At 50.1% G+C, this 12,880-nt stretch overlaps 1 protein-coding gene across 2 annotated transcripts in view; it reads right to left on the bottom strand.

The window, feature by feature from the left end:
- Positions 1 to 5,088: 5,088 nt before the first annotated feature.
- The window catches only part of LOC149361220 (uncharacterized), a 51,183-nt gene continuing 43,391 nt past the window's right edge, over positions 5,089 to 12,880 (bottom strand). Inside the window, exons 7-9 of one of the 2 annotated variants that reach the window (XM_089572632.1) lie at positions 12,655 to 12,691; positions 7,617 to 7,680; positions 5,089 to 5,370 (exon numbers count right to left, since the gene is read on the bottom strand). In XM_089572632.1, coding sequence (XP_089428758.1) covers positions 5,176 to 5,370; positions 7,617 to 7,680; positions 12,655 to 12,691 — 296 coding nt within the window. In that variant the 3' untranslated portion in view covers positions 5,089 to 5,175. The remainder of the gene's footprint in view (positions 5,371 to 7,616; positions 7,681 to 12,654; positions 12,692 to 12,880) is intronic. The other variant, XM_089572633.1, reaches the window with a different exon arrangement.

Here is a 12,880-nt window from a genome sequence, read left to right as displayed (position 1 = left end):
TTCAGTAACTTCAGTATCTTTATTTAAGAAAGAGTTAAACTATCTAGATGCGAACTTGTGCCACGCGCGCCCTTATGCCTGTGTTATTTGATGGTTTCGGCTGTTTATCAGGTGTGATTACGGTTCCTGTATAAATGTGTTTTTCCAGTAGTAAACTTTAGTTGAAGTTCCGCGTCTTGTCCTGTGCTCTCCTCTCTTCGTCCTGCGTCGTTTTGCGCGGTTGCAATATGCATTCCATTGTCAACCACCAACTAGCCGGCCTTCACTTGTTACACGTATACGACGTCTTGGTTGTCTCTCTCCTCTTCCGCAGGCTTAATACAGCAAGAAGCTTACAACCTTCATCATGCCATTCGGGAGGTTTTCTTTCAACAAGCTCCCATTTTTCATCGCGCCCGCTACCGAGCACTTCCAGAAGCAGATGTCAAAAATTTTGGAAGGTGTCAACAGACTTGCGTGTCATATGTACGACATCCTTATCTGGGGCTCAGACGCAATAGAGCCCAGCGAGACACTTCGCACCTTCGATGACTAACTGAGGCTAGTGTCACGCTAAACGAGAACAAGTGCCTGTTTCACCTCGACCAGCTGACATTCCTAGGTCGCAAGCTTGACCAGCACGGAATCAAACTCGACGAAAAAAATGTTGAAGCCATCTAAAAATGGCCAGTCCCACAAGTAGAAGCGAGTTGCAAAGACTGCTCGGAATGGTTACATATCTTTCCCGCTTTGTACCCAACCTTGCGGACCTGCTCCAGCCGCTTACTTATTTGCTGTCAAAAAGCAAGAATTTGTTTGGGACATTCTTCAACCGCAAGCGCTCGACAAATGGAAGCAGCTACTTTCATCTCGCCCAGTGCTAGGGGTCTACGATCCTGCTAAGGAGACGGTGGTCAGTGCTGACGCTTGTTCCTTTGGACTGGGAGCAGTGATTCGACAGAAACAGACCAGTGGCAATTTTCGGTCATCGTTTATGCCTCCCGGCTTCTGTCTGACACGGAGAAACGCTATGCGCAAATAGAGAAAGCTCTTGCCAAGGTTTGGGCTTGTGGAAAATTCGATGACAACCTGGTCGGCAAGCAATGCCCAATCAAAGCAGAGCAGAAGCCGTTGATACCTACCTTTATGTCAAAAAGTCTTGATGACCTTACGCCGCGGCAACAAAGACTTAAAATGTGAATGATGTGGTACCAGTACCAGGTGGCATATGTGTTGCGCCCAAAAGTATGAAGCCGGCACGATGAAAGAAGTGATTGATTTTACTGACCGGAGTGTTAGAATGTGAGATGGCGTGCCGACGAGAGGCGCGTGCAACTGGAACGAGAGTTGAGCTCCATTCGGCGGAACTTCGGCGTCATCTTCATCGGCGGTTGGTACTGCTCCTACCACATGAGGCCGCTGCTACTGCTACAGTAGCCCCCCCCCCCCCCCCCCCCCCCCTCCTAAAGAAGGAGTCCGGTGAAGATGGGAGCCGGAACGATACCTTCCGCTGCTGAGGGGTAGCAGGGAAAGATGGGCAGAGAAACCACACACGGAGGCCCTGTGGAGGGGGGTAGACGAAATGCTGAATGACGGTGTCATACAGCCATCGAGAAGTCCCTGGGCGTCACCTGTCTTCTTAGTTAAGAAGAACGATGGCAGTCTGAGATTCTGTGTCTACCGCAAACCTAACCAGGTCACAAAAAAGACGTCTACCCGCTACCACGCATTGATGACTCCTTGGACCGGCTGCGCCATGCGCGCTACTTCTCCTCGCTCGATCTCAAAAGCGGTTATTGGCAGATCGAAGTAGACGAACGGGACCGTGAGAAGACAGCGTTTGTCACGCCGGATGGACTTTACGAGTTCAAGGCCCTACCGTTCGGATTGTGCTCCGCTCCAGCGACATTCCAGCGAATGATGGACGCAGTCTTATCCGGCCTTAAATGGCAAACTTGTCTAGTATATCTGGACGACGTTATTGTGTTTTCCCCAACGTTCGAGGAACACCTACAACGTCTTTCCACCGTGCTACGGGCTATAAGATCTGCCGGCCTCACGTCAAAACCTGAAAAGTGTCACTTTGGTTACGAAGAGCTCCTGTTCCTGCGCCACATTGTCTGCCGTCGAGGTGTTCAGCCCGATCCCGCCTAAACTGCAGCCGTCGCCAACTTCCCTACTCCCTCCGACAAGAAGACAGTCCGGCGTTTTTTGGGACTCTGCGCCTATTACCGCCGATTCATTGCAAACTTTTCATGAATTGCTGCCCCGTTGACGCTTTTACCCGAGATGTCACCTTCGCCTGGACAGACGAACAGCAAAAGGCATTCTATGAATTACGGCACCGCTTGCAAACAATGCCTGTGCTTGCCCACTTCGATGCCCATGCCTAGACCCTGGTTCACACGGATGCAAACAATGTATGCCTCGGCGCTGTGCTCGTACAGTGGCAGGATGGCGCTGAGCGAGTCATCGCGTACGCTAGCCGGACTTTGTCCCGTGCTGAATCCAATTGTTCCATCACCGAGAAAGAATGCCTTGCTGTTGTCTGGGCAGTGATGAAATTTCGCCCGTATCTTTATGGTCGCCGCTTCCAGGTCGTGAGCGACCATCATCCTCTTTGCTGGATAACGAACTTGCGCGATCCCTCTGGACGCCTTGCACGTTGGAGTTTACGTCAAGAGGAGTTCGACATGACCGTCGTTTATAAGTTCAGGCGCCAGCACAACGACGCCGACTGCTTGTCCCGTTCGCCTATCCAGTCGGCGAACGACGACGAAGAGCCCTACTTCCCTCTCATCGCAACTGTCGACGCAGTCACTGTTTCGCAGCACCAACGTGAGGACCCGGGGCTCGCACCACTCATCGACTTCCTGAAAGCGCGTACTACGGAAGTACCCCGTCCCTTCGCCAGAACGCACTCCTCGTTTTGTCTCTTAAACGACGTGCTGTACAAGATCAACTTTTCTCCAACGGGAAGGGATTATCTCCTCGTCGTGCCAGAGACTCTCCGCGACGATGTCTTGCAGGCATGTCATGATGAGCCCACCGCCGGTCACCTCGGCTATGCTCGAACTTTGGCTCGCATTCAAAATACTTTTTACTGGCCCAAACTTGCGGCGGCAGTGCGCCACTATGTACGGACGTGCCACGATTGCCAGCGACGGAAAATACCCTCTGTAAGGCCAGCCGGTTTAGTGCAGCATGTCCAAGTGCCCAGACTTTCATTCCAGCAGGTTGGCATGGACTTGTTGGGCCCTTTTCCAACTTCCTTTTTGGGCAACCGGTGGATAATAGTCGCGACCGATTACCTCACGCGCTATGCAGAAACAAAGGCCCTCGAACGCGGCACGGCAGCCGAAGCAGCGAAATATTTCGTCGAGCGCATCATCTTCAGGCACGGCGCCCTGTCAATTGTCATAACAGACCGAGGCACAGCTTTCACGGCCAAGCTGCTGGAATCCGTCATGCAGCTGAGTGGCACTACCCACCGTAAATCCACCGCCTACCATCCATAGACGAATGGTCTGACCGAACGTTTCAACAAAACTCTCGCCAACATACTGTCTATTTACGTGGATATTGAACATCGGTCTTGGGATGACATCCTACCGTACGTCACATTCGCGTACATACAATACGGCGCAAGAGGACACCACGCGCATGACGCCCTTCTCTCTGTTGTAGGGCCGCGAAGTGTCCACCATGTTAGAAGCCATGTTGCCCCATCACGGCCATGACCCCGAAGTTGGTACCGAAGAATTTACTCAGCGCGCGCGACTGCGCATCTCGTGCACCGGCGAGTGAAAGAAGAAGAAGCTCGGCCCCGGCCTCCTCTGGGTGCTGTGCCCTTGGCTGGCTCTCCGATGCCGTCCAGGTCAACCCCCATTAAAGCCTTTCGGTTACTAGCCCCAATGGCTACGTAACAATATATTCCAGCGCTTCAGCTGCGACGTAAGATTCAAAGACTTAAATTTTTGTTCTTTCTAAAACATAATAAGTTGCTAATGAGCCCCGTTTCCTACCTAAAACCACTGGATACCCATCAGACGAGGCATCGGCACGAGCAACAAATAACTGCTTATAATTCTACAACTAATGCTTTTAAGTGTTTTTTGCACATACAATAGAAGAATGGAACCAACTGCCATCTCACCTAACAAACCTGACTGACTTAATTGAATCTGGACGAACTGCCTAATGCTTTAGCCACTTTGAGCGGTATTTTCGGGTTTTTGCAATAAAAATTTCCCCTTCCTTGATTTCTGTTATGACTGATGTATCCCATCTTACTATTTTGCAATGTTTGTCCATTATTGTTACCCTTCATTCATTATTGTTCATTATTGTATTCTGTGTACTACTACTGTTACTTTTGCCCCTCCTTCCAGTGCCCGCCTGGGGGCGTGCAGTATTCTGTAAATAAATAAATAAATGAATAAACTCTAGTTTGTTCTCTTACCCACTCAGCTCTTCTTATCTATGAATGTTAAACCTGTTAACTGTTAGCCTTTTAATATTCATATTTTTTTCCATCTTGCCCGCCGTGTCATCAATTTATTTACGCACCATTTCGTTACTTCTAATCCCTGTCCAATAGGTGAGTGCCGGATAGGTGCAACTTCTATATGCTATACACTTGATAGATGCTGGCGTGCTGCTATTCACCACGCGTGAGCACCTGCCAAGTGCACTCCTCCCAGTTCTTATTCTCCTAGGTATTTGCCTCTTGCAGTTCGGACAACTATCACTACTTGCCGTAGATACGCACTGTTAGCGTTAAATTAAACTCGAACGAGGTATCCGCAAAGCCAACAACCATACGAGAGCATCTAATACTAAATAGAATCGAACATACGAGTACCACTGCGTACGTTTCCGATACTTTCCTTCTTAGAGCTGTTGTTTGTCTCTTACCTTCCCGCTTAATTTGACGATGACTCTGCACGTTCTCCTTTATTACTTTAGTTCGCATTGGTGCAGGCTCACTTGTCTGCCTAAAGCAGTCCGCACACACATCTCTTGAAAGAGTGGCCAAATCATCATATATTTGGTGTATGAAAAAAGCTGCGGACCTTTTCTAGACCAGCAATCACACTGACAGTCAAGCAACAAGTTTCGTTTTATTTTGCCGTCTAAATTCCTATTCACTAATGTGGCGGTAAAACTGGTTCGGTGATCTGTAGTATCGCCTTCTCAGGCTGCCTTCTGCATCTTCTCCCAGTTGGCGGACAGACTGGACACGAGCAGCAAGCCCCCGTCCACGGGCATCGTGATTCCGGTGACAAAGGAGGCGTCGTCCGAGGCCAGGAAGGCGATGCAGCGGGCCACTTCCTCCGGCTGCCCCACTCGACCCATGGCGTGAGCGTCGGCGGTGTATTTCTCAAGGGCCTTCACGGGTACGTTAAGACGCATGGACAGAAGAAAGAAACGGAACACTGAGTAACGTAGCTTACTCCGCCATGAACTACCAATATTAAGGCGGAAGCCTTTAATGCCTCATACTGTCGTTAGCAGCTGTGTCGGCAGATTTGTCCGCGTTTCGGCGCCACTACTTAAAGGAAACTGCGTCGAGGCTGGGAATCGAACCAGGGCCTCTGGCATTTGAAGCGGAGACGCTACCACTCCGCCATGAAGGCTCAAGGTTTGACCATGAATAAAGGCTCATCAAGTGAATGCGTGGGTCTCATAAATAGAATGAAAATACGGAAAGAAAAAATAAAAAAACAATAAAAATAAGAAAAGGAAAAAATAAAAAATAAATGAAAAATTAAATGAAAACATAAAATAAGAAAAATAATTAATAAATAAAAACCAAACAGACCGCCAGGAAACGCTTGCGCCTTGCAGCACTTTAGAGAGCCAAAGCGCCCCCTGAATTTTTTACATGTGCTTTCAGATAGAATTTCATGAAATACCTCTTGGGTACTGTTTGCGGGGCATCATGCTGTACCAGAGTAAGCTCGCCCAAAGCACCACTGCTGAAGCTGCTCCGATTCCCTATTACCATAATGCTTTTTCGTAGCAAGGTTCCAAAGAGAAAACCCTAATTTTTAACTGCTACCTGAAAGCAACTTTCAAGCCTTTCCGTCTTGTTTTAAGGCACCTAGCAATATTTTATAAAGCTCGCCGTTTTTATTCGATTCCTGCACTCAGAACAAAATTACTTAAAAATCGGGCGAAACCCGACCTCCCTCCAAAAGTAGTGCACTACAGACCTCCCACACAAAGAGCTGGTGACACCGCACGGAGACTAACAGATATCTCGCGCTCCTTTCAGATGGCTGTTTGCAGTGCAAGCTATTAACGCTTCCTTTCACACAAGGCTTAATTTGAGAAAAAAAAATGTCGAAAAGCGCGGTACAGAAACGAGAGGCAAACGCATGGCAGTTGAGCCGATTTATTATACGCATCATTTTGTAGGGCGCTATTCACGCTAACAACATCCGGCCACAAGGCTCCTGTGCGTTTAAAATAGTCGCCCCGACAATGAATTACTGTTTTCGCAGTGTACGAACCAAGGCGGGCGGGAAGAAGGGAAACCCCACAGAACGTATTGCACTCGAGATGCTAATTTACGAAAAGAAATCATTATAATAAATAAAAAATTTAAATCAGATGAAGTAAGTAGATTTTTTCTTTTACAAGGCATTTCCATATTGTTCATTGAAAATGATAAAATAGAGAGCACGGAATGTCCTGCACAAAAACGAGCTCTAATAGTAAATATAGTTTGCTGCAAAAAAATGACCAGTAAAAACTACAATTATGGAAAAGTGTTGCTGAATAATTCGATTTGCACCGGAATTAGCGCTCACAGTGTATCACCGATTTTAACTCCTCCCCCCCCCCCCCCAGCGGCCACAATTATGGAAAAACCAAAACCCCACAGCGAAGGGCCCTCCCACAATTCTACGCTGCCTATGAGCTAAATCGTAAAGTGTTACACTTCGGAAAGCGTTATGCCATCGGTGTGCTGTAGGCATTATCACGTTAGCGCTGCATGAATACGCAACACCAATTTTTGTGCAACAAATACTGCCTATTATTTCACTTAAAGCAACAGCACTGCTACTGGCACAAAGCAGATTCCCTGTAGGCTTACGTCGTCTGCGAACTCGAAAAATATTTGCACCCTATCTGTGAGAGGAAATTCCCACAAAACAGAACAAGTAATTGAGCCGATTCATTCTGTGAGGTTATGAATTTGGCTTTGCATAAAGAAAGAACCCAAAACACCCGTTTATATAAGTGTGGTTATTCAAGTTGGAGAGCAGTTTTAGAAAGCAACTCTCAAGCAAGCCATGAGGAAGAGTAGTGGGTTTCCTCTCAGGTTAAAGAAGGATTTGGCTTTGCGTAAAGAAAGATCCCAAAACGTCCGTTTATATTAGTGTGGTTATTCAAGTTGGCGAGCAGTTTTAAAGAAATTCTCAAGCAAGCCATGAGGAAGACTAGTGGGTTTCCTCTCAGGTTAAAGAAGGAAAAAAATAGCTCTCTATGCTAGAAACAAACACATGGATGGAATCTGCAAACGTTTTTAAAAGTGTGCAATTTGCAGGACGATTCCCTTTCGAACTTCATATATGCGTTTCTAATTTTGCACTTCGGACTCGAGAATCGGTAATTTCACCACAGACCTCCAGGTGTTGCTCCATGTTCGTGCCAGGCTGTTTGGCTAAAGCAGTCTTGATAACACCGGGGCTAGGGAAAAAATTGCAATTAGCACTGCATTAACTTTCTCTTGTGACAGTAAAATTTTAGATGTCAGCGCTACAATTCCATCATATGTACTACGTTTTAAGCAAGCAAGTGCAATGCTGACATGGTAGAAAGGGTAAAAGCGCTTCTTGGTGAACTGTGCCTGGAAAGCCATAGCAATACAGCGCAAAAGTAGTACAGGTTAGTAAAACAAAGAGCATAATACAAGGCTGACAGTGAATCTTTGCTGGATGGCTAGCCAGTATTTTATTTTTTATTAAGCTATCGGAGAGCACTGGTATCTTTCGTCACTTTAATTCCATTAGTTCTTTCCGTGAACACTCCCAGCAACAACACTGAAGATAGAGGGTCATTATAGTGATCCCACAATTAGTCTACGCTATCAGGTTCTAATATCTCCCTTATCAGCTGGGCCAACTCTTGCCTATCACACTATACTCTTCCTACAACGGTGCGGAGCTCCAGTCTCTGCATCCGAAACTTCCCGAGGTTACTCATTTGGCGGACTTTGTCACTAGACATCCGCCTGTTTAATTTTTGGAATTACTGCCCCACGGCACCAGAGCACAACATACGACTTCTTCCTACCACTGAGCAAAACAGAGTTACAGCTACACCCCCTCCCCTCCCGCCCATCCACGCATTCCCCAGAATCTCAGAATCTTTGTTGTCCACATTCACTCTTTTGTAGACACGTAACTACTGATTAGGCGCCGAGAATACCATTGCGACGCCCGGGTGGTTTCCAAATTAACCTTTGGCGTTTTTAAAGGTTGGGGAGCTTGAAATCTTGGAAGCTGTTGTGTCCCCTTATTGCTTTTGTGTGTGTGCGCCCCCGCATCCTCCTCCTAACGACCACTCGCATCCTCCTCCTAACGACCACTCGCATCCTCCTCCTAACGACCACTCGCATCCTCCTCCTAACGACCACTTGCCCCTCGTCGCACGCTGTCGCCAGATGCCCCCCCATGGTGCGCCCCCGCATCCTCCTCCTGTTTTGGGAAGCCACTCCCTCCCGTGGACGCTTCTCCGCTCCCTCCTTTCTTCGGGCGGCCAGTTCGGCTCCTGCCTCGGTCGACGCTGGTCGCACCCTCATCGGCTTTAAATAAACGAAGTCTTAAAGTACCGTGTGCGTCTTTCGCTGCATTCAACACAGCGACCGGACACGACAGTGGCGACGAGAAAGTGGATTCGACCCGCGCTACGCAACGCTATTGACAAGCCATGGCTACGCGAGGGTTTCCCAATCAGATACCAGAGTTCAACGGCTCATCGTGGTCATCGTGGGTTGGACGCCTTCAGTTCTACTTTGAAGCTAACAACATCACAGACCCAGCCTTGAAGAGGGCCAACCTGCTGACGCTGTGCGGGGAGCAGACCTACGATACTGTCTGCGCCCTTATTCAGCCAAGCACACCAGCGGCAGTGTCTTACGACGACATCGTAAAAGCGCTGCATAAGCACTACGACCCAAGGCCATCCGAGGTCTACAGCCGGGCTCGCTTCCAACGACGAGATCAACTGGGAGGAGAAACTGTGAGCGCCTACGTAGCCGCGCTCAAGAAGCTCGCTGCCGACTGCAATTTTGGAACGCTGTCGACAACAGCTACCGGGCAGGAGGGAGACGCAGCTTCTTCTGCTAACACCACCATGCTTCTATTGGACGTGATGTTACGCGACAGATTTGTGTGCGGACTGAGTGACGAGTCACTGCAGCAGCGCCTGTTCGCTGAGAAGGACCTCACATTCAGCAAAGCTTACGACATCGCCGTTCGAGCGGAGAGCGCCGGTCACCAGCAGAGAGGGATTCGCCGGAACACCGAGCCGGTACACCAGACAAGCAACCAGGTGCGCAAGCCTTCTGTTGTTGTAAAATCGGTCAAAAAGGCACAACGCTGCTGGCGGTGTGACGACCAACACAACCCCCAGGGATGTCGATTTCAGTCAGCCACGTGTAATTTTTGCCACAAGCGAGGGCATATCGAAAGACGCACACGGTACTTTAAGACTTCGTTTATTTAAAGCCGATGAGGGTGCGACCAGCGTCGACCGAGGCAGGAGCCGAACTGGCCGCCCGAAGAAAGGAGGGAGCGGAGAAGCGTCCACGGGAGGGAGTGCCTTCCCAAAACAGGAGGAGGATGCGGGGGCGCACCATGGGGGGGGCATCTGGCGACAGCGTGCGACGAGGGGCAAGTGGTCGTTAGGAGGAGGATGCGAGTGGTCGTTAGGAGGAGGATGCGAGTGGTCGTTAGGAGGAGGATGCGAGTGGTCGTTAGGAGGAGGATGCGGGGGCGCACACACACAAAAGCAATAAGGGGACACAACACTTAAAGTGCGAGCGATCACAGAAGCACGAGCTCCAACAAACAAGCAGGAGCTACAGGCTTTTCTCGGACTCTTGACGTTCTACGACCGGTTCTTGGAAAAAAGAGCTACCGTGGCCAACGACTTATACCAACTCCTTCGGAAAGATGTGACATGGACATGGTCGCCACGCCATCAGCAGTCATTCGATGCCCTGAAAGACCTGATTCGAAGATGTACAGTCCTCCGCCACTACGACGAAAGGAAGCCTCTGCTTTTGGCTTGCGACGCATCACCGTACGGAGTCGGCGCGGTTCTATCGCAAACTGACGAGCAAGGAAGGGAAGCTCCCATCGCCTTCGCCTCACGTACGTTGTCGCAAGCAGAACGCAACTACGCGCAACTTGACAAAGAAGGGCTAGCCATCGTCTACGCGGCGACACATTTTCACCAGTACATTGCCGGCCGGAAGGTGACCTTTATAACCGATCACCGACCGCTATTGGGCATTCTGGGACCACAAAGGCCTATGCCACCAACTTTGTCTCCGCGAATGACACGTTGGTGCATCAAACTCTCAGCGTATGACTACGCTCTGGTCTACCGCAATGGGAGTAAACATCAAAACGCCGATGCGCTAAGCCGTCTGCCACTAGACGCAACTGTTGACGAACCATTTCCACCAGGAGACGTTCTGATGTTCGAAGCACTGCCAGAACCTCCGCTTACAGCAGGCACAGTTGCAGCATCTACGCAGAAGTGCGCAGCTCTCCGGCTAGTTTACACAGCTGTTCAACAAGGCAACGTGCATAAACTCAAAGGGGACAACTTCGACGCTTACCGCAGGCGAGCTACAGAGTTGAGCACCCATCGCGGCTGCATCATATTTGGGTCCCGAGTTGTGATGCCGAGAGAACTACGCGCACAAGCTATGTCTCTCATCCACGCCGGACATCGGGGCATCGTTGCAATGAAAAAGTGTGCCAGAAGCTACATGTGGTGGCCTGGCATTGACAACGACATCGAAACAGTGGTGCGAGAATGCAAGCCTTGCCAGAGCAGCCGGAGCGCCCCGCCGAAAGCTCCTGTCCCAGAATGGGAAAAGCCAGACACACCATGGCACACACTGCACATTGATTTTGCAGGACCAATTGAGGGCTGCACTTTCCTTGTGGTCGTAGATGCCTACACAAAGTGGCTTGAGATAAGGCAAATGGGACAGACGACTTCGGCAGCAGTCATTGACAACCTCCGATCACTATTTGCAACGTTCGGCCTGCCGCGCAAGGTAGTGTCGGACAACGGAACACCGTTTGTGTCTGCGGAGATCCTCAAGTTTTATCGCGACAACGGGATCTCATCAGTTACATCGGCCCCCTACCACCCAGCGACAAACGGACAAGCCGAGCGCTATGTAGCAGAGCTAAAACGCGCCCTTGAAAGAGATCAGACAGGCTCGCTGCAGCGCCGCCTTGCGCGCTTTCTCTTCAAGCAGCACACGACGGTTCAGAGCACAACAGGCGAAACCCCCTCGAAAATGATGTTCGAGCGTGAAATGCGAACCCAGCTCACAGCCATCCTCCCCGAGCCAAAGGCAGAGACGTTCCGGGAAGAAAAAGCAATTCCGCGCTGCGGCACGCTTAATGAGGGGCAGCGCGTCCTCGCCCGACAGTTTCTGAAAAAGCCACGCTGGGAGGAAGCTACAATTGTCAGACGCATAGGCCTGCGCTCTTGGCTCGTCAACATACATGGCACAGTAGCACGCCGACATCTCAACCAGCTGCGTAGATTTACGACGCCGTCTGAGAGCTGTCCGCCAGCGGAGAGAACACGTGCACCATCTTCCCACATAGCCTGGCACCTCTTCCCGGAAGAAGAGACTTCGCCCAGGACAGACCTAGGAGACACAGCGAACAACAGCCAGCCTACAAGTGTTTCTCCCCCGAGCGCACAAAGCCAGCGCGCCTCCACGCGTGAGCGCCGACCCCCTGCACGATACCAGGCAACTTTCTAAGGGGGAAGGAAGTGTTGTGTCCCCTTATTGCTTTTGTGTGTGTGCGCCCCCGCATCCTCCTCCTAACGACCACTCGCATCCTCCTCCTAACGACCACTCGCATCCTCCTCCTAACAACCACTCGCATCCTCCTCCTAACGACCACTTGCCCCTCGTCGCACGCTGTCGCCAGATGCCCCCCCATGGTGCGCCCCCGCATCCTCCTCCTGTTTTGGGAAGCCACTCCCTCCCGTGGACGCTTCTCCGCTCCCTCCTTTCTTCGGGCGGCCAGTTCGGCTCCTGCCTCGGTCGACGCTGGTCGCACCCTCATCGGCTTTAAATAAACGAAGTCTTAAAGTACCGTGTGCGTCTTTCGCTGCATTCAACACAGCGACCGGACACGACAGAAGCAAATTGGCGACAGGCTGTGTTACCACCATCTTAACTGCAATGATTAAGTGCAGTTTAGGGACATTAAATTAGCAACACAGCCTTTTGTTTTTTGTCAAGTGTGCTAAAAGTTCTTCACGTTAGCGCCAACATGCGCACCATTAAGCATACTTCTATATAACCAGCCTGTCTTCCACGCACGTAGCAGAGTATGTTGTACAGCGCCCCGCAGAAAAAAAAACGAAATAGGATCAATACAGTTCGCTTACTTGATGGCATTCACTCGTACTCCGTGTGGCGCATTTTCTAAAACGAGAGAAAAATGTTCAAGTAGTTGGAATTGCTGCCCACCAAAATGGCGATCAAGAAAGCGACTGAATCGCTTTGCATTCTTTATGCTCCAACCGACAGGGTTCTAATGAGAGAGTTCAGCAACAGTAGGAGGCACCTCTGCTACCGTACCAGTCACAAAAGCACCCCGACATCCAGAACAGG

The sequence above is a fragment of the Amblyomma mixtum genome, chromosome 2, assembly GCF_055824585.1.
Source record: "Amblyomma mixtum isolate Tamu chromosome 2, ASM5582458v1, whole genome shotgun sequence".
Classification (NCBI taxonomy): domain Eukaryota; kingdom Metazoa; phylum Arthropoda; class Arachnida; order Ixodida; family Ixodidae; genus Amblyomma; species Amblyomma mixtum.
The sequence above is the reverse complement of the archived record's forward strand: the minus strand, read 5'-3'. Positions and strand labels throughout refer to the sequence as shown.